Source organism: Ammospiza nelsoni, chromosome 4, assembly GCF_027579445.1.
Source record: "Ammospiza nelsoni isolate bAmmNel1 chromosome 4, bAmmNel1.pri, whole genome shotgun sequence".
NCBI lineage: Eukaryota > Metazoa > Chordata > Aves > Passeriformes > Passerellidae > Ammospiza > Ammospiza nelsoni.
This window is the reverse complement of record NC_080636.1, coordinates 28,624,185-28,649,202: the sequence shown is the minus strand read 5'-3', so window position 1 is coordinate 28,649,202 and position 25,018 is coordinate 28,624,185. Positions and strand designations below refer to the sequence as shown.

Genomic DNA, 25,018 nt, shown 5'->3' with positions numbered 1-25,018 from the left:
AGAAGAGAAGAGAAGAGAAGAGAAGAGAAGAGAAGAGAAGAGAAGAGAAGAGAAGAGAAGAGAAGAGAAGAGAAGAGAAGAGAAGAGAAGAGAAGAGGAGAGAAGAGGAGAGCTGACTACATTGTTGAAATCCTTTAAATTTTACAACACATGAGTATGTTAACTTGAAAAAGAAATAGGAATAACAGGAAGTAATAATTTTCAGCACTTTCAGTACTTACTTCTTAATCAGTGATGGTCTGAACAGTATCTAACTTCTTTCTGAACATTTTTATTTTTAATACAAGCCAGAAATCTGTAGCTGCAGCAGCTTTTCTAAAGCTTTATATGAGAGAACAGAATAGTTGTAGAGACTATTCTGAAGAGCCCCTCTAGTAATAAAATAATAAACCAATCTTTTGTGACATATTTTCCTTAGTCTCAACTTCCTAATAACATAACTATGGAATTTTCTGTACAGGACAAAAAGAATATCAGGAAACTTGCTGCAATATATTTGTTTGTATGCTAGGGTTGTTTCTATGTGTATAGGAACAACTTATGGTTTCTCCAGAACTAGATGCTTCTAGTGCCAGGATTTCAGGACTGCTCTGTTAGGAATATTTAGGTTTCATAACACTCATACCAATCAGGAGAGCAAGCGTTAAAATATATGGTATTTTGTGTGTGTTTACTAAGCTGAAAGTTTGGATTGTTTAGTCCTGTTCAAATGTAGCTTTGAAGCTATGTACACTTGTAAATACTGTCACATTCTCAGAAACATAAATTGATCAGATCACTTGGAAACCCACGGAAATTTCTTATTACTGCTTTATTGCAACATCATCTCCTGCTGCTACCATTATTTGTTTTCTTGATATCTGTGGAAAATACTTCAAGACAATCTGTCACATCTGCAGCAACTGTAAGGTTATATTTTGAGCCACCCTCTTTTTCCTGCCTGGATTTCAGGCTTGAATTTGTGCATTTCTTTGAAGTCTTCACAAGAAATTCTTGCACTTTGTAGGACTCAGTGCACATAGCAGGAGATTTATCAGCTTCCAAAGGTTCCCAATCCTTTGCATCTTAGGGAACTCCCTGAAATATCACTGATTCCAGTTTTCATAGAATTTTATCTTTTCCTCGGGCTGAGTGCAGAACTGCTCTTCTGTGTTCAGTGATGCTTGGCATTATCTTCTCAGCCATTTTGTCCTGCATCTAAAAGGAGCATCCAGATTCCATTAAGAACTAAGAACAAATTTGTTCTGCCACATTCTAAAAACTCCAAGAGACAAGCTGGTTTTGAACTAGATACCTTAGCTAAAGATGTCAGTTTTAATGGCTTGGCAATTTTGAATTATGTTAGTCCAAACTGGTTTCAACCCATTCCACACTCTGTTCTTCCAGCTCATACTTCTAGCTTTCAAATGAGGCTGCTTTGGGAGACACTGTAGAAAATTTTATGAAAGTTAAGGTATATTATCTGCTCTCTTCTTGTCCATGTAGCCTGTGATTTCATCTTGAAAGATGAATCAGGTTGGTCAAGGATGATTTGTTCTCAGTAAATTATTGTTTGCTCCCAATTGCCTTCCTGCAATTCATGTCTTTGGTAATGGATTCCAAGGTCTGCTCTGTGGTCTTACTCTGGTCTAAAATGGGCTTACAAGCTTAGAGTCATTGCTTCCTTTGAATAGAGGTGTAAGTCTTTACCAGGAACACCCCAGAGCTGTCATGGTTTTCCACTGATGTAGGTTTCCTTGCGATCCTGTCAGCCATCTCCTTCAGCATGCCTGGGTAGATTTCCTTTAGTCTCACAGGTTAGAATACGTTTAGTTTCTCTAAATAGTCCCTAGCCTGTTGAGTCCTCACATCTGGATGTTCCTTTCTTTTCTAAAACACGTTGAGATTGTGAGGTTAGGGAGTAAGACTGGACTATGAAAAGTGATCAGAGTGGTGCAAATTTTGACTAGACTAGAAGTACAAAATATTGGAGAAATAGGCATTAAAAAGGCATACTGAAAAATCTTGATCTAATTTGTCTGTGGGTTAGCTTATCACAGCTATGACCAAATTACTTTGAAAACAGGCAAATATAAATAAACTTTCATTTTATACTACTGTTTTGAGAGACACAGCAAGTTTTGCAAGCTGCTGCACACACAGCCCATTCCTTCCTGGACTGAGTTCAGGTCTCAAACACTTAGTTTGGAGGTCTAAAGTACATGGGTGGCCAAGGATATTGCATTCTCCCGCTCTTTCCAATGAAAAACAGGCACTCATACAAGAATTGGTACAGTGTTGTTGTTTTGTTTGTAGTTTGGACGGTTTATTTTCACTAAGCCACGTTTCTGCTTACTTTGCTGCCAAGACACAAGAAAGAAATTGGGTTTTTAAAAAGAGATATCTACACTTCCTGCAGCCAGCCTGTAACTTAAATTTACATGCAAAAATAAGGATTAAGATGGGTAGATACAAAATTTTATATTTATTTTACTCATATAAATCTTCCAACAAAATCTTCCCCATAAAAATTACAACTATTTTGTCATAAATCTACTCCAGCAGTCAGCAGACTATCTGCTTTTTTAAAAACACCTTTTTGTGTGATGAAATGGGATTTGCAGACTTTTGGAGTTTTTTGGACTATTGTAATGGTCAGGATTTTTAAATGCTTGTGAAAAATTGGTTCTAGAAGAGTTGAGTGTGAACATAAGATTCAGTCAAGAGTGTTTTGGAAGAAAATGCTTCATAGTTGTAATAGTCCCTCTTAACTAAAATACAGAATAATTCAAACTCTCCTCAGGGAACTGGTATTGGTATGAAAGGCAAAAGTATACTTGGACTCATGTGTGCTGTTTCCCTCTGGAAAGTTTTGAAAGCTTAGAAACTGTGAACTATATTTTTGTAATAAGCCACACAAAGTTTGGGAAAGTTGGAAAAATTCAGGAGGAAACTGTACTAGCAAGGCATGATCCTGGGGAAACACAGGAAATGCTCAGCACTTCACAGAATTGGACCCTCTTAGTACTCTCAGGATCTGCAGTGCATCTGTCTGCACGCCTGAGTGAGATTTTCATGGGAATAGCGTGGGAACACAGACATTGATGAGATACTTCTTTGCTCAGAAACCAAAAATAAAATTCAGAACAAAATAAATAAAGCAATCCTGAAAGAAGAACAATTTTAGAACTTCTGAAAAAGAAAGGAGTTTAAAAGGGCTCTCTTCATAGTAAATGTAGAAATTAGTAAAAGTTTTGATAGCAATCCTGCCTTTTAAGAGTAGATTTTTATTACTTTTTATGTCTATCCATACATGCCTACACAGAACTGTGTCTTTAAAAAGGAAACAGACACAATACAGACAGGAAGATTATGAGCCAGGTTGCCCCATCTTGAGGCTTCACTTACTACAGTTCTGTATTGCGCTCTGTCAGTAACAATTTCTTTTTCCCATGAATTAGAAATGTATCATGTATAGAAAACAAAAATGTTTGGAATTTAAGTTAGATAAATGAATGGCAGTATTGAATCATCTCCAACTTTTGAGTACCTCATAAAAGAGTTTATAAAATAAGGATTTTTCAGATAAATCATATCCTTCACCACCTCTACCTGGCCATTCTTTAAATACAATATTATTATACCTGTTAAATAATATAAAATTGCAATATCATTTTTATGCATCACAGTGATATATGGAGCTGTGTCTACTCTAACTCTCACCGATTCTAAAAATCAAAGTCTTATAAACAGCTGAACTAAAATATGGAACTTCCTGCTGGAAAACATTTTGATATCAGAATACAAGTTACAGAAATACAAAGCATGCTAGATCATTTAGAAGAGAAAAGCTTAGTTATTGTAAGAAAAAGATGTATAAGTTCAAAAATAAGATTAATTAACTTTCTTATTTGTAAATCTTGTAAAATACTACACTTTTATGCATGAGACATAGAAAAGTCTATCATGACAATCAGAATATTTGCAGAATTGTTTTTAGGCACTCACAGACTTTTAATGTTAAAGTATTCTTGTTCACATTTTAAAGATGAGAAAAACTAGATGTTTGTAAGATTTTTAAGTGGCAAAAAAGATTGTCAGACTATTGATGTATTAGGGGCAGATGATGACTGTCGCCAGTATTCTTGCTCTAAAAAAGGAATAACTACTCTGCCATCTTACCCATGCATTAAGCTCATCCTAACTTTAACCTGCAGCTCATATAGCTGATTATTAAGGTGTTGAATGGAACCCAGAATCTCCTGCAGTCAGGTGCAAAGCTCCTCCTTCCTCCCAGCTTTTTACAGTATGTCAGCAGCATGAGCAAAACTTCCCAGATGTATTTCTCTTGTTTTTTGCGGTTTTATGGCAGCAGAGATCCCAGTTTGGCAGATGGTACCTGAGAATAAAATGGAATTACTGCAGAGATGGGAGACATGTAGGGTGTGTTTTGTCTGTGCTGGTGTCTTTCCGTGTAGGTATGTACCAGGAGAGGTTAGTTCAGGCATTACTCAGGTAAAGAAGGTGTTAGAAGTCCCTGAAGATGTAGTAGGATTGGTCACATCACAGATCTGGAGTAGTCATCTCACAGTAGTACTTCCAACTGAGGAAATTATATGACAGATGAAACATATATTTCTCTGATTTATTAACTGTATCAGAAGAACCAAGTATTGGGGGCTTTGAGCAGAGGAAATTTGATATTCAGTTTGACCAGAATTTAGATATTAAAATAGAAATAATTGGATTTTTTTTCCCAAAGAAAGGAAAAGGGATTAGGTTTTTAGCATACAACAGCTGTGCTGATGAATCTTTTGTTTTCCAAAGAGGATTTTCAAGGGCTTGGGGTATTTTTTAGAAGTTTCATTTTTATATATGGATTTTAAAAAGCTACTTTGCATCCTTTCCACAGGCTCTCTTTGGAGTCAAAGCTCCTATTTCTTTTTAGAAAAATATAGTTTTCATGTTTACTTGTTACATGATTTTGTTTCTTTTTTTTTTCTGTCATTGGGCTGTTTTCATAGATTTCTATTTTTCACCCAAAAACTGTGGATTTGATTTACTGACTTTGTTCCCCAAAACCTTGACAAATATTTAAATATTAACAGACAAATGGTATGCAAAGGGCTAAAGAACTCATTTCATTTCATCTCTTTTTCTCTTGAATGACCTAGAAATATACTGACTTAGTAAGGTCACAGTATTGGTGTTTGGTTATTTTTTAAGCTCATGCTTGTTACATGTGCATGTTGAAGCATGAACAAGCTGAGATTCCAAGAATATGGACAAATAAGTAAATAAGGTCCTGGTAACACGTTTTAATTTTTATTCCCCTCCTTTTTACCTCCACCTCCTGCCTGAGATAAAACCATTTCCATCTTGTGTGTTTCTAGTCCTTGTCATTTTTCTTCTCATTGTGGAAGAAAATAGGGTGGTTTATGTTAATCTACATTTCTCTATCTTTTAGTAAACCAAAAAGAAATATTATTATTACCACATTTATCAGGATTAGTGATAACCTACTCTCTTATGCTCAGCCCTGCTACCTTGCAAAGTTAGATGTACTTTTTTCCTCAATCAAACACTCTCTTGATGCTCCCAAACCCATCACTGTTTCTGTCAGGTATGCTCCTCCTCTCCTGTCTCTATCATCCCATGATTAGCATCACATTTTTGTGACTGTGCAGCTTTCTGAGCAAAGAACTGTGAGACTCTGCAGAAAGTAAAGGTTTCATCATCATAGAGGAAATGTAACTTTAGTAGTAATTTATTCTTTTAGGCCTGAAATAAAGCTCAAGATCAGGAGCCTCCTGAAGGATCTGCTTTAGATCCTTTCCCAGCTGGTCTAACAAAAGTAATATCACAGTGACTGAATACCCATGAGACTGTAAGCATCAAGATTCATTCCAAAACATACATACCATGTTTTAAAAACCACCTTCTTGGGATTTGCTTTTTCTATTTATTTAGTTAGAGAACTCCAAACAGTTGTAATAGACTGCTGTAGCTAAAAATGGGAAGAGGCTCTGCAGCTGGGATTATCTGCAGAGATTCAAGAGCTCAAACTCACACAGGACAAATCTCAGTAAATCTCAATAGATGCTGCTCTCACAGTAGGTGTCAGCTGCTGCAATGCTCTACAACTGATTTTCTTTTGCAGAACTTAAAGCTAAACACAGTGAGGTCTCTTAAATACCAATCCTTCATACATAATGTTCCAGAAACTATTGCTGAGTTATGGCCACTAACCTCAGTAATATCTGAATCCAGGAGAAAAACATTAGTGGAATACAAAAATGTAGATAGAAATCAACCACTGAATTTGGGCTGAGTGTCAGAAAGATTATTAGAATCAGATTGCGCACTTACATAGCTGGTGATTTCTACAGCTAAGCTTTTTTCAATTAGCTCGTGAAGATGCAGCATTGGTGTTATAGATTCTGGAACTTGCAGCCACGAGGTGAGCTTCCTCATTTTCATATCTGCACCCTTCAAATTTAGTAAGAGTGACTTGCTTTATCAGGATGAAAGGCAAAAGACTCCTTTGTTTTCTCTGAGGAGGCTAAGGAAAGACAGGAATTGCACGATTTTAAATTCCATTTATTCTGCAAGTAGGTGCCCACAGTTGATTTGTGACTTGGACTCATCATGTAACAGATTTTAGCTTCTATCATCACATGATACTATGATTTTTTTATTTATATGAAACATGTTCTAAGGTTGTAAGTATTATACATAAGGGGATGAGTAAAAACTGAAATCATGTGGGATTTCTGTCAGCCACAGAGAAGCATTCCACAGACTCCAGGGCTTTAAGACAAAATCACATTTGTAGACATTACATGATGTTGAAGCTAATGTGAGACATGAGACTCTAAATATCTTTTACTGTTGTCTCATAGAGCTGCATGCCTTCTGGTTCAGTTTTGCCAGTGTTGCAGGGTTTATTGATATGTTTGTTATTGTAAAAGGTTTTATAAGATAAATATTAGACAAGAAGTTACTTGTGAGCTTGGGAAAAAGCTCTCTGTGTAAATGAATCTTAATAGAACAGCTGGTGATTGATGAAAAGCATGAGCACTCTTGGGGCTGCTCCAGTTCTAGACATAGTGTGTCACATCTCAGCTTTGGTGTTAACATTCAAGTTATGGGTTTTTTTAGGGAAGAGATACCTATATTTGAGGGAATGGAAGGAAGCACGGATTTTTGTTATTACCAAAAGCTATATAAACGTTCCTTAACATTGAGTTGAAATTTAACTGACTCCATTTTCAGGTGTTGTCTGTCCATCCCAGAAAGTAGAGGGCAGTTTAAGTGGAAATCAAATTCCTTATTTCATTAACTCCTGTGAAGTTTAACCTTTGTTTTTATTTCAAGTTGAGTCCTTACATATAAAGAAGTTGAGGTGTAGCAATTGCTAATTTGAAAAAAAAAATTGTTTCTCACAAAATGTGACAGTAACTCGGGCTATTCAGGAATCCCCAGATGTTGCTGAGAAGTCTTTAGTATCCCTATCAAGAAAGAAATTAATTCTTTATTCTGGCCAAACTCTACTTAATGGTCTGGACAAGCTGCAGACAAGCTTTTGTCTTATCTGTCTTATGAACCAGCTTCATGTGGCCCTGGCAGATTTCAGAGCATTGGGAGCTCACCCTGACCCACGGGAAGTCCATGATAACACCAGACAGAGCACAAGGCAGTTATCCTGCATCTTTGTTCTGTGCTTCCAATCCAGCAAGTCACACTCTGCCAGCTGAATGACAAAGACAGAGGAAATTATCAGACCACCCCAAATGAAGGCTCTTGGCAATTGCCTCATGGAAGGAGAGCTGCCAACCAACCAGCACTAATTAGAAGAGGTCTCTGTGCATGACCTGAGTGGCATAAAGAGGCTCAAGAAAAAAGAAATATCTAGTCAGAAGATGAAGTATAGGGAGACTGGAGGACAACACATGCAGGCAAGCATACAGCTTTGCACTTCCACTAGAATTGAACTCATAGTGTTGTCATAACCTTAGCTAGACACATCTGAATGTGACATTAATTTCTTTTTAAAAATGAGATAATTGATTCAGCTTTGTTGCTGAGTGGACTTTAATTGCCTTCCGCTCTACTCTTCAGTAAAATTAAAGACCACAAAGAAAGAACTTGCTAAATTCCTCTTCTAAAGCTATTCTATCCTGAAAGTTGATGGTTTTATTTTTTCTTTCCTCATCCAGATGGAAAAAAAAATAAAACTTAGTTTTAAAAACTGACAGTTTATTAAATGTTTTGTAAATAAGTCTGAATGATAAACTAATCATTACTGGGTTTTTTTCTATAGTATTGCTACTATTGTTGTTCAATGCAAATACTAAAATTTTATGGTACTTTAATTAGAATTTTTGAAAGGGTTTTCTCTTAATCTGATTCATTAACATGAAAGGCTTTAGTTCCAAAATATCAGAATTTACCAGTAGAGATACTTATTCAGTGTTTTGGTGTAATGGGGATATATTACTGAGAAAAATTCTGCTTATGGACTGCAGTATTTCCCAATTCCAAACCATCTGATGATCATGGAATTTTTTCTTGTGTAAAACAGCCCAGTTAATTTTTAATTGCTACTTATACAAATTTTAAAAATTGGCACATACCTTCTGAATAAAATAAAATTAAAATTCTCTTAATCCAGAACATACTCTGTTTAATGATAAACTGAATGATGCTTAATTTTTTTTTTTCTGTCTAAACATTTTTGACATCAGTTTTCAGCTACAAACTACATCTTGCTCACTGAAATAGAATTCTCTGTCTGGGGAATGGACGTATCAAGAGCAGTCTTCCAAGAAGGGCTTGGGGGTGCTGTGAGAGGCTGGACATGACCCAGCCATGGGCACTCACAGCCCAGAGAGCCAAAGGTGTCCTGGCTGCATCCAGAGCCCCGAGGGCAGCAGGGCAGGGAGGGGATTCTGCCCCTCTGCTCTGGTGAGGTGCAGCTGGAGCACTGTGTCCAGCCCTGTGGTCCCCAGCACAGGAAGCACATGGACCTGCTGGAGCCCAGACCAGGCCATGATGATGGTGAGAGGGCTGGAGCACCTCTCCTGTGAGGAAAGAATGAGGAAAGGTTGAGATTGGTCAGCATGGAGAAGGGAAGTCCTCATTGTGGCCTCAAGTACCTAAAGGGGGCTTATAAGAAAGATTAGGAAAGATAAGGAAAAAAAGATAAGGTTTATAGGGAAGAGGGCAAATTTTTGGTGGGCAACGGTATTGAAAAGAGGGTAGATTTAAATTAGATATGAGGAAGAATATTTTTAGAATTAGGATGGTGAAAGGCTGGAGCAGGTTGCCCAGAGAGGTGGTAGATGCCCTATCCCTGGAAACATTAAAGGTCAGGTTGGACTGTGCTCTGAGCAACCTGAGCTAGTTCAAGATGTCCCTGCTCATTGTAGAGGGGTAACCTCTAAATGTCCCTGCTAGCCCAAACAATTTGATAATTCTATAATTCCATAATTCTATAGTTCTATAGCATTTTACATACACTTTACATTCACATTTACACACACAGTACATTTTCAGTGACACAGTTGCAATACAGCAAGGATGCACACAGAAATTTCACATAACATTTCAAGTAAGATTTTCATAACTTAAAAATCCCATCCTCTAATTTGGAAGAAAAAGCTGAATATATTTCAGCTAGTTTTTTTCTCTCCTTTTTTGTTTGCTTTTCTTTCTCGGTGCTGCTAAGAATGCCTACTATTAGAAACATAGAAAGGAGCCTGAGATTGGGAGATGTTCATTTAAATCTTTGAAGGGTATGTGTCTGTTTTTTTCCAAAACACATGTGATCTGATCATACAGAAATTGTTAGTCCAGTTCTTCAGTTCTGTGAGGAGAGTGAGAAATAATGTGAAGTTACAGTGAACCCATCTGGTCAAGCAGGAAAATCCTGTTTAATTGCTCTATTGCCAGAAATGTTAAATCACTTCCTGGGAATGCAATTCATTTGGAACATATGGAACTCATTGGAAGGTCTCCAGTGAATTCAAAACTGTACTGAAGATGAGAGCATTTCTCATAAGTAACAATCATGTTTTCCCACTGGGCAGCATGTAAGCAGCATGTGTAGCTGTATTAACAAAAAACTAAACAATAGGAGGACTGTCTGAGATCTTGTTCAACAAGATTTACTCATGGTTTACTTTAAATTTTCAAGAGATGCTATGTCCATTTAGGCTTCTTTCTTTCAGCATTTGAGCAGCAAAAGACTGTCCTGATGAAACTTTTAGCTCATTTTCCATCTTAATTGAGAAGTACTGCACTCTAGAAAACAGGTATTTGAAAGCAATCTACCTCACTCTGCCTTTCAATTTTCTGGAACTTAAAGTGCTTCTTCATCCTACTAAACAGAAGTAGAAATTTTGTGACTTCCACATCTGTCCTGAGGCTTGATGATTTTATGTATTTCCTGCAATTAAACCCTAGCAACATTTAAGAATGCCATTTAACAAATTCACTAAAATGTATATTTCATTGTACATTAACAGGTTTTAATGATCATCAATTATAAATACTGTATATTTCCAGGAAATAAATTGATGTGACCAACGACATTATTAACAATATCTAAATCTGATATGCCAATATGAAAAATCTACACGTTGATGTGAATGACAATGACAGCATTTTAGCAACAGTTCATTCAGGCTAAGGGCACTGCCAGGGACTCACAGTGCAGTTATGAACATGACCAAAGACCATTCAAGTTTATCATAAAGCCAGCAGAAAATTATCTTCTCTCTTTGTCATTATCATATCCCCATGGAGTCCTGAAACTGCTTCCCCTCAGCTGTTCCTCTTGGCTTTGCATTTAGAGATTCCAGAGGCTGTCCCCATCAAATTGTTATCTCTTTTCCATGACACAGCTTATGATTTCAGTGCAGACACTCCTGGTTGCCACATCTTGAGCCACCTCAGTGTTCTCTAAGCTTTTCTTAGAGGAAGCCATCATACCTTTTGTAGCTAACAAAACTCAACCGTGAAGCATGATGTTAACCTGTTCCCATCTTTCCTCCTTTTGTCCTGACCCTCCCATTTGATTCACACTAATGTTCTCTCTTTTTTTCTTGTGCCACTGAGGTTTTTTTTTCCTGTTTGCTTGCTTGTTTCTCACCTTCTCTTTACAAAATTCTGTCTTTACAAATTTCCTTCTTGTACTAATGTGAACAGTGAATCTCAGATTTTCTTACTTATCTTAGCCAGTGAAACCACTTAAGTGTGGAAAAGAGAAGAAAAGAAATACTCATTTTCAAAGTTATATGAACATTTTATAAAAATTCATATATTATACACTTTTTCTTTCTTGAAACTAAGACCTTGACTCACTTTGTGATTTTATTGTTTCTTTGGCATGTTAATTTTCCTCAGTCTGTGTTTGCTCAGATTTTGTTGCATTACTCATTCTTTTTCTGAACAAATATGTTTGTAAAATGCAAGGAAAATGCTTTTCCAGGAAGAGGCTATATTTGGTTTGAATAATATTAGTCTGGTTGTGTAATATTTTTAAATGTCAAAATCAACCAATGCACATTTAGCTAGAGAGAATACAGGTGAAACAGAAAAAATCACAAGAGCCATATATTAATGTATAGTACCTAAGACGCGTTCTAGTAGAAATTTTGTTGAAATTTGATCCAGAAAGTTCTATGAAGCACTATTGTATATAACAAGACAAATCAAATTAAATTAAAATTTCAAAGTCTGTTTTGAGAAATTCTATAGCAAATCTGAAGCTGGTTGCTTTATTTCTGTCCATATCTACCCTTTTTCTTTTTCTTTGAATCTGCAAGCAGGAAAATCTGCTGAATAAAGGCTAGGATAACATAAGTGGAAAGGAGGTAAAATTGATACCTTAACTCAGTAACTCAGTATACAGATCTGCATACATTGTATACCCAATACAATTTCTCATCCAACCTTTATAACCTCTATCCTATATGCACATTTTAAAATTCTTTCTTTTGACATATAATTTTCACTTTACTGTTCATTCAATCTATAATCTCTTTTTTTTAGGGCAAATACACTCAGAAAGTTCTTCTATATTAGACTGAAAGAAAATTATAATATGAAACAAAATTTGCATCCATTGCAAAAAAAGAAGTCTCATACAATTTCCCAAGTCCAGAAACAATTACAGCCAATATGAAAACAATTCTATTACTTGTCTCTGAAAATTTACACAAAAAGTAAGAAATTGCTATATTATAGAGCAGCACATATTTGAGCCTACAAAAGAGAAATTTGGCATTTCTGTATAATCCCCAGCCACACAAATTTTGTCTTCCTCTCTCAAAATTATGAAGTAATTTCCCAGTGGAATTTTGTGATTGTGTGTTCTTAGGATGATTATTTCAAAATGTAATCATAATATCTTATTAACGCCATCTCCTCCCTTCTCTACTAGTCCTTTCTACTGGTAATTACTTTTACAATAGATTGTAAGACACTCAAATGGGAGCTGTATGTTTCTCTCCAGAGTGCTTAACGGTGAGACTGCAGTTTTTTCCAGATCTTCTAGACACTCACAACATTTACCTCAAGATTTCATAGTGTTTCCCTAATTTGGTATCCCCTAAATAGTCCCTAATATTTTTTAATAGTGGTATTTTTTTTTTCTTTCAGGCTATGCCAGTTATTTCAGAGAAGGAGAAGGCTGGTGAGTAAATATTTGCTCATTTTCTCATTTCCTTGTTGTATTTGTTTTTGGAATACCCTGATGCTTAACTAAGTGATAAAAGACAGGCTTCAACTGGGGGCTTTCAAACATATAGGATTGCAGATTTGACCAGTGTCTATGTAAAGGCTATCTGTTGTTTCCTGACTAGGGTAATTTCTCTTTCTAAAATGCAGTCCAGTTTTCTGTGTCATATTTATGAAGATGTTTGAAACTCTCCTACAAAGCTGAATTGCAGCTCCTCCTTACACATCAGTATTCCTGTAGTTAGTAACTTGTTATTTGGTGTTAACATGTATTACAATTTATTAGATGTCTCAATTAACCAACACGGATGCAAATGGATTTTCTCAAGTCAGTTGAATTTGACTTTTGATTTGGTGTAAGCTTTACTGTCTATCTTTATATATGGCAAGAAATTTCAGTTACCTGGAGTATTTCACTGGAGATAATAACATTTGTTTTGGCTAAGTACTTCTAGAATATTGAAAAATTGTTTTTCTTTTCTTTTCTGTTATATGTGCCCTCTGAACACTATGTGCTTTGGTGCTGCTGTGTGAAATCTATTACTGATTGCCTGCTAGACACTCTCAAATTCTTGTGATAAACACTGGGGAACTCAGCACTATTGCTCTTGAGAATCACTGTTGGTTGCTTGTCTTTTAATTTAATTGATAATTTGTTACTGTACTTTGAATATAGCTTGAAAAATACCTCAGAATATCCAAATGCCACATGGCATTCAGATTTATGTCTGATTTTTATTGTTGATGTTTTCTTGCATTACCCTGGTTCAGATTGTTTCTTCTCTTTTGCTTATTAGGGTAGAAGAATAGGTTAAAAAATGTTTCAGAGAAAGTCCACAATAACAGTCAGTACTATAAAAGCTGTGGAGCTGTCTGCTCAGAATGTTGTTACTTTAGCTCAGAATGTTGAATGATGTTCAGAAATAATTCCCAAACTCTGACCCATGTTTAATAAGATTTTTATTTATAGATTTCATAGGCAGCATTATTTGGTGTTTCTTTTTCTGAGGTTGTAAATTATGTCAAAACATACAAACTGATTATAGTTATATATAACTGGCCATACCATTTGTAGCTATTTTCAAATAAAACTCAAAGATCTATGCTTCATCTTTTGGTGTCAAAACTACCTATGATGTAAGTGTTGGTAATAATATAAAATGAATGTATTTATTACATAGACTTTATAACCTGTACATATGCATATAAGGCTCTCTCTCCTTTCCTTCTTTCTGGTCAGACTCCTGTGCTATGTTTTTCTGTGTACAGTATTATATTTAATCTTACAAACATTAAGTGGAAGTTCATGCCATATGATGTCAGTTTGCTGACATTTCCATGCATATGAGCACAAGCTAAACTGAGAATGACTATATGGTTGCCTTTTAATCAGTTTTGGCTTTAATTTAACTCTACAGCTCAGAAGATCCTGAGATTATGATGGGTTATTTTGCAATAGTGAGAATTCATGAGGGAGATGATTATTAAGATCAGGCCTAATCACTTGGTTCTAGGGGCAGGAAGTGTTATTTTAATTAAGTGCAATTTGATCTTGATTCAGGCAGTCAGGTCCCATGTTTTGCAAGGTAATTTGCCAGTGTTTGATCATTGCTGCTTTCAATACACCAGAATAACATTACCTATAGTCATGAATGACAAAGACATACCTAAGGTGTGAAAGCCTTCAAAATAATAGAATGTATTTTCTTGTCTGCTGTAAGAGAACAAAAGAAATGCTAATTTTGATATTTATTTGGAAATACCAACAATCAAAAGTTTTCTAGTTTATATTATCACAAGCAAACCAAAACGTATCACAAAATATCACAGAACAAAAAGAAGTTTTTTATTGTATTGCTGGCAGAGCTTATAACTTTGCAGGTAAAGAGACTGGATGGCATTGTATTACAATTGGATAGAAATGCATTCAAAATTTCTAGTGAAACATCTTTTCTCATTTTGAGAATTTGAACTAATATTCTCTTGTAAGTCCCTCTTTTCTACTTACTAATATTTGATTCCATCTGGGACTGGAATAAGAAATACAAGAAAGTACAAAGGTTGTTATTACAATGTTTCTGGTTTAGAAATGTTATATATACAGAAATAAACCCCTGTTTTAACAAGACTTTTTATTCTGTAGACTCCAGACATCTTGATATTTCAAATGTTTTTCCTATAGGCAACCAAACATTTAGACCCTTAAATGGACTAAGCTGCTTAAGCAGCTTAGAAGTTCACACATTACTGATCATGTTTATAGCATCTTTTAATCCTTGAAATGAAATATTTTTTCAATCTTATATATTTTCCAACAAGCAGTAAATTTTGACATCAAACGCAAACTCCATAAGATGGAGTACTTATCAAAAAAACCAAAACACTCACATACCATTTTTAGATTTGGAGCAAAGCCAAACATCTGACAACATTGTTGCTTATGTCAATTAATAGCTCAAGAGTTGCATAACAATTTTTTTTTTAATAGTGGAAAGCGCCGTAAAACATGCAATTGCAAAGTGCCTTTGGCAAAAATCTATAAATGATCAGTATATTGAGCAGAACATTGGTCATGCCTAAACACCAGCCAAATTGCTGCCACTTGTGTGAATTGGGGCATTGCAAATGATGTACTGTGGCATCAGCTAGTTCTGAGTAATGCATTTTTAAGAAGTCTCAATATTGTTGACATTTCTGGCAATGTTGAAAAAATAAATCTTTCAAAATAATATTCTGAGGTAGAAGTTAAGATCAAGCAGTATGCACAGTCAGAGAAAATGGTGGTTCAAGCCAAGAGATGACTCAGGACAAGTAATGTTGGCGCCTACATTAAGAATGCAAGCCAGAAACCAAATTCAAAACACTATTTTTTCAGATTAATCTGTTTTCCTTTTGAGTAAATTACATATTTGCATGCCTTTGCTCACCTTGCTGACTGTTGTGATTTATGTTCTCCAATTCTGTACAAAAACTGTGAAGATATTTGAAGGATGGAGAGTTTAGCACACCTGTCAATAATGTGTCAGAGTTTGTAGTGTTGACTCCATTTATAGTCTAAAAATAATCAGCATCTGAACCTTTGGTTCACATGGCTGTATATCAGCATCTGTTTTACTGATGTGATTCACATATGAGACTTCATGAATGGTATCAGTTAACTCTCCTCTAACTGCAGGCTCGAGACGGCTCTGACACACATACCAATATTCAGTACAATGAATCCACTGTGAGCTTCCCAACCCAGGGCTAACTTCTGTTTCTGGAGTGGTGTTCCCAAAACAAAGGTGGAATGACTTTAAGCCAATATTAAAATATTGCCTAAGTCTCTTTGTGTACCTGCTTCATGCTTTCCCAATTTATCCTCAAATATTTGTAGGGAATAGTGAACTCTGTGGCTTAGAAACATTGCTACAACAGAGCCAGTGGGAGAAGCAGAGCAAATATCCACATCTGGACACAGGCTAGCACAGATTATTTCTCTTGAGGTGAAGAAACTATGTGCTATCAATAGACAGGGTAGAAGGTTTAGTCTAGCCCTAAACAAATTTTAAGTAAATATTAACACCATTGGTCCATAATGTTCAGGATTATAATATATCAGTTCTTTTAAGTGAGAATAGGAATTGAGCATGCTTTTGAGTTTTCATGATGCTATCAAAATATTCCCTTGTGCTTTAAAAATATACTGTGGGAAAAGTGCACAGCCTTTTTGGGTAAATCTCAGTATTCTCTCTAACTATCAAGTTAGAGAGATCTACTTCAGCACAAATAAAAGTGTCAGACCATGATATGTAGTACAACAGATCTGATAGCCCATTTCACACTGTGTTTTGATAATCAGCAAGACAACAAGAGGATAAAACATGAAGCACAGTAAAAAATAGCATCAGTGGATCTCTCGCCAGCATACAGTTCTTGAAAGCTCCCCAGTGTCAGTATTAAAATATGGGCCTAGCAGTGAACAAATCTTTCTTTTTTTTTTTCTTGCATCCATTCTAGATTTCCGGCAAAGACAGTATTTAATGAAGTACAGGTTCTATTCTCCTTTGGTGTTAATTTTCCTGGTTGTCTTTTGATTCAGAAGGAAGATAATACAGAGGTGATTAAAGAGGCCTTAATGAGAGGGTTTTTCCTCTCCCAGGCTCTTATTGTCAGTGTCAGGCAGCAGAGGACACTTGGTGCACAGCCCCATGGTGAGATGAGCTGCAGAGCAGGAGGTGATGGAGTGATGACAAGGTGGGTCGGCTGTCTGTGAGGACTCACAGCAGGAGGACCTGGAAAATCCAGTACGACGGGTTCACTATCATGCAACCAGGCACATAAAAGACCAAATGCCTGGCTCATTAGGTAGAGGGCTTTTTATTCCATTTCATTTAACTGCAGCTCTAATCAAAAGGGAAAAAAAGAAATCTTCACTAGATTTTACAAACTTATTCTAGATCCAGAGAAAGCAATTCTTTCTCTGAGCAGTATTCACTAGATGCTCCGTTTTCATAAAGTCATTAAGAGCTCATGCATATAATAAACTGTTTTGAACCTAGAGCAAACATTACGAAATTCAACTTGGCTACAAGATAATAATTTCCAGATAAACTGGAGAGAAATACAAGGTAATTGGCACAGTTACTAGTTTTCTGGCTGCCTTACAATAACTCTAGCCAGTATTGTAAAATAAACTAGGCAAAATGAATTATTAATTGTTCCATTTAGCAATTGTTTTATCTGGTTTTAGAAGAACAGTCTTACTAGGGTTTTTGTGAGACCTTAGTATGAAGTACTAGCTTCTAGTTAGGTAATCCTTTTTTATTGTCAATGTTGCAACAGTTATAAAATTTGATGTTTGTTTTCTAAATAACAATGTCAGGGGAGCACTCATACTTCAATTTGTCATACTGAAAAACAGTTCTAGAAGCTCTGCTAGAAAATGCATGGATAGCTGCAAAACACTAATAGATGTTAATAGATACAGTTTTATTCCATTGCTATTCATTTTATTACTAGAAAAAAAATGATGATGCCAAGAGATCCTGAAAGCTGACCTTTTGTGTTAAGATTGCTAATAATTTTTGGTTCTTTGGTTTTCTTTATTTTTTTCTAAATGCAGTAAAATAGCTAATGTCAGGATTTTTGGTATTTTATTTTTAGTGGTTTATTAACCACACACTAGTGTAGTTGTTCTTCTGAATAAATTACTTCACTTTTAAAAGTCATACCATATTCACTGGCATGTGGACATAAACATACAAACTTTAAAATCCACATAGCACTGTGTGAAGCCAAAGGTGCTGTTGCAATTTTCTTTATGTTTTGGAGGAACCAGGAGGTCCTAGGTCTGCAGCTTTCATATAAAAGTCCCCTTTAAACCATGCTAAATGCACTAGAAGCAGGATGATGCCTAAAACTATTTCTATTAAAAAATTTTATAGTGATTAAATACATCTGCAGTATCTGGGAACTAGCAGAACCTGTTGTGCATGAAATTCCTTAGTAAGCTTCTATTTTCTTTTCCCACCTGCTTTGTGGAAAAAGTATGGGCCATTAGTATGGACCTGCTTTTACATTTTTTGGAAGATCTTCTTGAGTCAAAATATGCTGTTGTTATCTTCAAAGGAGATTAGTTTTTTCATATCTTTAATATAATCTCATTTACTTACATGTTTAAATGCTTAGAAAAAGAAGCTTAACTGAATTATTTCAGGCTAGTAACAAGGCTAGGCCACTATTTTTACATTGTATTATACATACATATATTTTATAATATTCTTAAGGTTTTTTTAAATTATAATAGCTTTCTAGGCTCTTTGATGATTTCATTAATTATGGAAATAACTTTAAATATTTATTTGATAAATATTCATATGTCCTTTTTCATTTTAGAGGAGACAGGCTGTGCTCAAGTGTCTTATATTCCTGTGGTGAGCAATCAAATCTTGATTTCTCTGCCAGTTTAATGTATTTTCTTAAGTAACAAAATTACCTTATTCAAATCAAGATAGTTCCCTGATAGGAATAAAACTTTATATAATACCAGCTGAATGATTACTGCTCCCAGCCATCACGCTAAACCTTTCAATCCAGTGTGTTTCTAAGGCAACATGCACTTCCCTATTTAATACAAGTTGTTTTTATCACAGAAATTATGTGACTATAAAAAATCCGAGAATTAGCATTATTTTAAAGATATTTGATATTAATAATATTTAATCACAGATTGATATACTGTAAGATCAGACTACATCACCTATTAGTGAAGCACATTTAAACAAATAACTCTCTTCAAGGAGTTATTCAAAGAATAACTCTCTTTGGAAGTTCTTTCTCCAACTGTGTGTTCAAGCAGGCCAGCCCTGAGTTCAGACTTGATTGCTCAAGTCTTAGTCCAGTCCAGTTTTGAACACTTCCATGAAGAGAGCCTGTGCAACCTCTGTAGGCTACGTGCTCCTCTGCTGTCTTGTCTTTACTGAGGAGTCATTCTTCTAATGTCCAGCCTGCTCCTTCCTGGTTTCAGCTCATGCCTCGCGCTGCTCTGTTGTCATCCTCACATGCACAATATGAAGAGCCAAGCTCCATCTGCTTGTTGCCTACTGTCAAGTCCTGGGGAGCTGCAGGTAGGACCCCAGAAGCCATCTCTGCAGGCTGAACAAGTCCTGCAGGCTCAGCTCACAGGCCGAGTGATCCAGACCCTGCCCCGCTTGGTGGCTGTCCCCTGCACGTCCCTTTTATCAATGTCCTTCTTGCGTTGGGAGGATCCTGAAACTGGACTCACTGTTACAGGTGTGGTCTCACAAGCACTGCATAGAGAGGGATAATCCCTTCCCTCCACCTACAGACCATGCTTTTATTGATCCATCCATCCCCAGCTCGTTTTACTGCCAGGGCACACTGCTGGCTCATGCAAAGCTCACTGTCTGCCAGCACCCCAGGGCCTTTTCCATAGAGCTGCTCTCCAGCCAGTTTGTATCATTTATTTATCCACTCTTACAAACTGTAAAATCCCAATTTACAAAAGAAAAATATAGTGGAAATTGTGTTCTTTGTTGTCAAAACAGAAAATAGAGCAGGAGACCCACAAATTTGTTACTTGCAGCAAATTCAATTTTGTGTTACATAATAAGTAATCATATGTTCAGATTTTAGAGCACCATCAAACAGATTGTAAACTAATACTCAGTATATTCCGGCTAGTGTCATATAATTAATTTTAATCAAGTGGCTTCTCAGTACAAAGTTATGTATCAGGTACAGTGACTTGGTAGCATTTATATTACCCAGGCCACGTTGTAGTCTCTTTTTGACTTGGACATCAGAAACATTCTAAAAGAGGTAGTCCCTGACCAAAAATAGCTTTTAAATCAAACATGATCAAGTTGTTCTTTCTTCCCTTTTTTGGCTATAAAAAGTGTAACAGAGAATGCTGATAACAAATTAATCAAGTTATTTCTAGGCTAATTTTCTTCAGACTGAGTTCATGGCAAAGACATGTGTTGATTCAAATGAACTATAAACTAGTTCACTTGGTCCTAATTAACACCGACATGCAGTCATTAGGTTGTGGTTTCTAAAGTAATTATGTGACTGTTGATTTGGAAATCAGGTGATGGTCTTTCTTTTTCAGTGTCCAGAAATAGAGGCAGTTTCTGAAAAGCTGAGATGCCAACAGCCAAATTTTTAAATTAACTTTTGACTAAATTTTAGTAGTTATTTAGGTACCTGAATATGAAAAACAAGCTGCTAATTTTGCATCAATTTCTTGTCAAGGTTACTTCTGGGCAGTGGCACGAAATAATGATACCTAGTCATTTCTGAAAAAATGTAAGATGCTCTTCTTTGCTTCTTTGGATTCCTAGACAACATTCAAAACATCTGGAATATATTATGCTCCTGTGTTCATATTTGAAAGTAGGACTTGAACTGCTGAACTGTTTCAGAGTTGTTGAAGATGAACAAAAAAATAAAAGTTGAACTATTTTAAACCATGTTTAATATGAAGAGCTTAGAATACTTTAAATTAATTGTTACAAGATAACCTCTTTTTTGTCTGATAAAAAATAAGGGTAAGAAATGGTTTCAGTTCCAAACCACTGGAACATGAGCTTGTTTTTTGTTCCTTATACACTTGAGGTGCTTACATTTACTAGAATAAAAAATCACTATTCAAAAATTCTTAGGGAAAAGAGAGAGGCCTTTGATGTCTGATGAGAAGGCATGATTATTTCTCTATGATCCTGTGACATGATTATTTACATTTCTCTAAGGAGGTGCTGAAAACTCCGGTGACAGACACCCAAAAGCACACTTCGGACAAGGCACACCTGGAGGCAAAGTGACTTCCTGATGCAGAACCATCCTTGGCAGGACAATGATAGGTCTGGATGTAACTGCAATGTCACAGGTGCCTCAGACTGGGGTTTCTTTTTTCCTTGATGGAAATGTCAACCTGTGCTCTGGATGTCTTCTGCTATAGCAAGTCATGTTTGAGAGAATTGTGGCTTCTGCCCATAGGGTGCTCAGCCTGAGCAGCTAGACCTCTAGACCTTTTATTATCTATAAACTGAAAGATACCAACTACACCGACAAAAATTGTTTTTCATTATCCTGAAGATTTTAAATAGCTTGTGATAGCTAGTCATCAAGTTTAACAATTTTCTCAAATCTTCTCTCCAAACACTCTTGTAAAATTAGATTGCTTTTGCACTTATCAGGTAATGGCAATTGAATCAAATGCTGGTCCTCCAATATGTGATAGATGCCCATGGTCTTTAAAATTCACCAGTGTACAATTCTTATATGCAAAGTCTTGCCTCATGCTTTATTACCTCTGTCAGTCTACCTCTGTGTTAATTTTGACTGTTAGTGAATTTCCTTCATGACTTTTTAGGAAATAATCAGATAACTACTTGAAATGGTTGCTTAACTTATAAGTATTACAAATCAAGAATTATTTTAAAAAAAGTTTATTGATAGAGAAAATTGCCAAATGGTTTCTAAACTATAAATCTACAAGGAGTTATTCCTGCAGATGATCATTCTAGTCACATGACTTTGGACTAACCTTGGAAGTCAAAATTTGCTAAATCCCAGTCTAAAATTATTTCTCTGAAAGTTTCTCTATGTGAATATTCTCTTTAAATCAATTGTTAGGTCATTCCTTTAAATCCCAGCCAATTCTGGTTTGAGTTGCAGCTGCTGCTGTATATTGGCCTAAAAGAAAGGAAATATTTGGTAACCAGTTTCAGAGTGTTAGCCAGGTATATCATATCTTAGTAGCTGCCTATGAGCAGAATTGAAAGGCAAAGAAGAAAGTAACCATGGATTTTAATATATATCAAAATACAGGCTTGAAATTAAAGAGCAGTTGAAATATCTGTTAAAAGGCAAGGAAAAGAATTAAATGAGGCATAACATCTTCTAGGCAGGTGTCTAATTTACAGTTTTCCTGGATCGTGTTTTCATATTGCACGAAGGAAAAGAAAAACTGAGATTTTAGTCAAGAATTCATCTATCAATTGGTTAACTGTTTATAGAACAATCCATCAATACACCAGAAATATTTTTCTCATGTAGTTACCATAGCAGGCTCTGAAAACAGGGATGGAACTACGGAATGCTCAGAAAATGCCAAGGCTTTGTTTTGGTGGTATATCTCATACTAAGTCTGTGAGTGGGATAACATTTTTTGTGTCAGTGCTTTCAGCAAACGTCTGCTCCACATTTGTAACCCATGTACCTGGTCTGGTACAACTTTAGCATGTGTATCAGGCTAATCAATTTTATCAGCTATAAATTCATCATTGTCAGTGAATTTGTGACAGGAAAATTAAAGCTATATAGTTTTCTTAAAATTTCTTTCTTTTCCCCTTTTAGAAGATCTCAGACTAGTCCTTTTTGTACAGAATGCCCTTGGGACTTCAGTCTGGCCCTGTGTTTTGAACCATGGATCCACCCTAGCATTTGTAGGAAAATGTCTTTCAGCAGCCATTCAATGAGCTTTTGCAGGATCAGACAATAACTATGGATGATGTAGAAGACACTGTTCCTGGCAAGCTAGTTAGAGTAGGATTTTCTTCTCCGAGCTTGAAGCAGGACTGGCTTTTTTCAGTCACAGATTTAATACCTGCTGTTCCTTTCAACAGTTAATTTTTGCACCTTATCTTTTTTTTGTCTACCAGTACAATAGATGTCCATGTTTTATCACTCTGTGTCAATAAACATTTGAATTTATGTGCAATTGCTTGTCTCTTCCTGTAAAAGAATGAGACGACATCAAACAGAGGTGGCAGATTCAAAACAAACAGGGGGAGGCAATCTAGAACTGAGCTGTGGAGCTCCTCACCTCAGTAGATTGCAGATGCTAAAGCTGTACACAGCTTTAAAAAAAGACTAAACAAACTAATAACAGAGAAATTAATTCATATAACCCTTTCTTCAATAAAATTAATAAAAGTTCTTGCCAATGACTTTTGCAGGATGTAGCCAAATCATAACCCTCTATATACCAAACCAAAACTCGCCTAGAATACCAAATTAGTAATGCAATACATTCTCTAAGTATTGAGTTTGATTTTAATGAGTCAAAACTGGTATATTGTAGTAAAAGTATACTGAATATTCAGTCCTAATATGTACATTGAGTACACTTTTATTGCATGGATGTTTCTTTGTTTTGTAAGTGGCATGGTTTTCCCCCAGGAAACAGTATTGATTATCCATCATCAAATTAAGAATACTATATAAATTATAGTTATATATAACTATAAGTTATATATAACTTATAACTATTTTGCAGCAACAGCAAAAGTCATCTACATGTTAGGACACTTTCTATCAAAAGCTAGACGGATCTTAAAATTTGCAGAAAACCAACCAATGATCAGAATAAAGTAAGTCAATGCAATTCTTCAGCTTAGTAAATAGCAAAGAGAAAAATATGAGTGCATGTCGTGAGAATATAAAAACACAAACATAACCAAAGAGCATACTAAAAACTGTAAAGACATATATATTACAGTTGTCACCAAAACTTGGCATCATTTTGTCTTTAATGAGGAAATGGACTTTGGAAAACTAACCAATAAAGTATCCAATCTAAGAAGCTGCTATATATATTAACTTTTGCAACACATTTCAAAGGCATTTCCAGAGAGGCAATGTACACCACATTAGACAAACTAAGATGAATAAGAAACAGACGTCTTTTCATAAAGCAAATCTAGATAAAAATCTTCAGCAAAGTAAATTGCATTTATTTCTATTAAAAGACTGAGAGATAAGAAATGAGCCATGTTTTGGTTCTTTTTTCTCAAAATAATCATTATAGCTTAAGTAAGTTAAGCTAACTCTACTGATCCATAGAAAAAATTCCACATCTGGAAAATCTTTGCTTCATCTGTGTTGGGGTTTCATGCTTTTTGGTGCTTTGTTCACCAGTTCCCATGACTCTAACTTAAACCTCTCTCTTAGGAGCATTCCAATTCCAATGGAAGAGCATTCCAATTCCCTTAAAGATATAGTGACCATTTCATTTCCTGAGATGTGTTATTTAAGCTTCCTTACCTGTTTCCCTAAACAAAGCAAAATCAATCCTCAAAACTAAAGCAACTGAAAAAAAAAAAAAAAAAAGACAACATATCTTTGTAGCATGCTGCAGTATGGACAGTTATTTTAATAGATTGAAGTGAGATCAAAAATTGTAATTGTCAAAGATAACAGAGAGGTATGTTTTTTTAATTGTAAACTTCTAGCTGGTTTGAACAAATAGAAGTAAGTTTAGACACACTCCAGCACCAAAATCCTCTACTTGCATTAACCAATCACAAGCAGCGCTGCTGAAAATCTGAATTAAGTACCAGCCAAATGCACACAGAGCAGGCAACCAGAAAATAACTGCCTCCTGTATTCCCTTCTGGCTTTTTCCTGTATAGTGCTACACAATTGCTTGTGAGTACTCTTTGCCTCTCTACTTAGAAATCCAGGAGATAGATTTAGAAATATGACAGAAACCAAGCAGCATAACCAAAGTACTTCCAAAATTGGGATTTTTTCTCTCTGAAAGGAGCTGTGGGCTGAGTCACAAAGTTTTTTTTTTCATTGTCGGAAGAAGTTATGGGCTAAATATCAAAATAATTTGAAGTGCACACATCCAGTCACTAAGGTTTAAAGGGCACCTGTTTCAAGAACACAGTCACACAGCAGCATCTGAAAAAACAAATTAAACAAGAGAAGGACTCAAGTACCAACACAGAGTTGTCCCAGTTCTTTAATTATTCTTCCTGCTTGAGTTTTGGCCCATGACATC

General features: G+C 35.7%; 1 protein-coding gene across 3 annotated transcripts in view; it reads left to right on the top strand.

Annotated features, from left to right (window-relative positions):
• The window catches only part of DLC1 (DLC1 Rho GTPase activating protein), a 214,811-nt gene that overhangs the window by 73,841 nt on the left and 115,952 nt on the right, over nucleotides 1–25,018 (top strand). For all 3 annotated transcript variants that reach the window (XM_059469726.1, XM_059469727.1, XM_059469728.1), the window contains one exon: nucleotides 12,646–12,679. In XM_059469726.1, coding sequence (XP_059325709.1) covers nucleotides 12,646–12,679 — 34 coding nt within the window. The remainder of the gene's footprint in view (nucleotides 1–12,645; nucleotides 12,680–25,018) is intronic.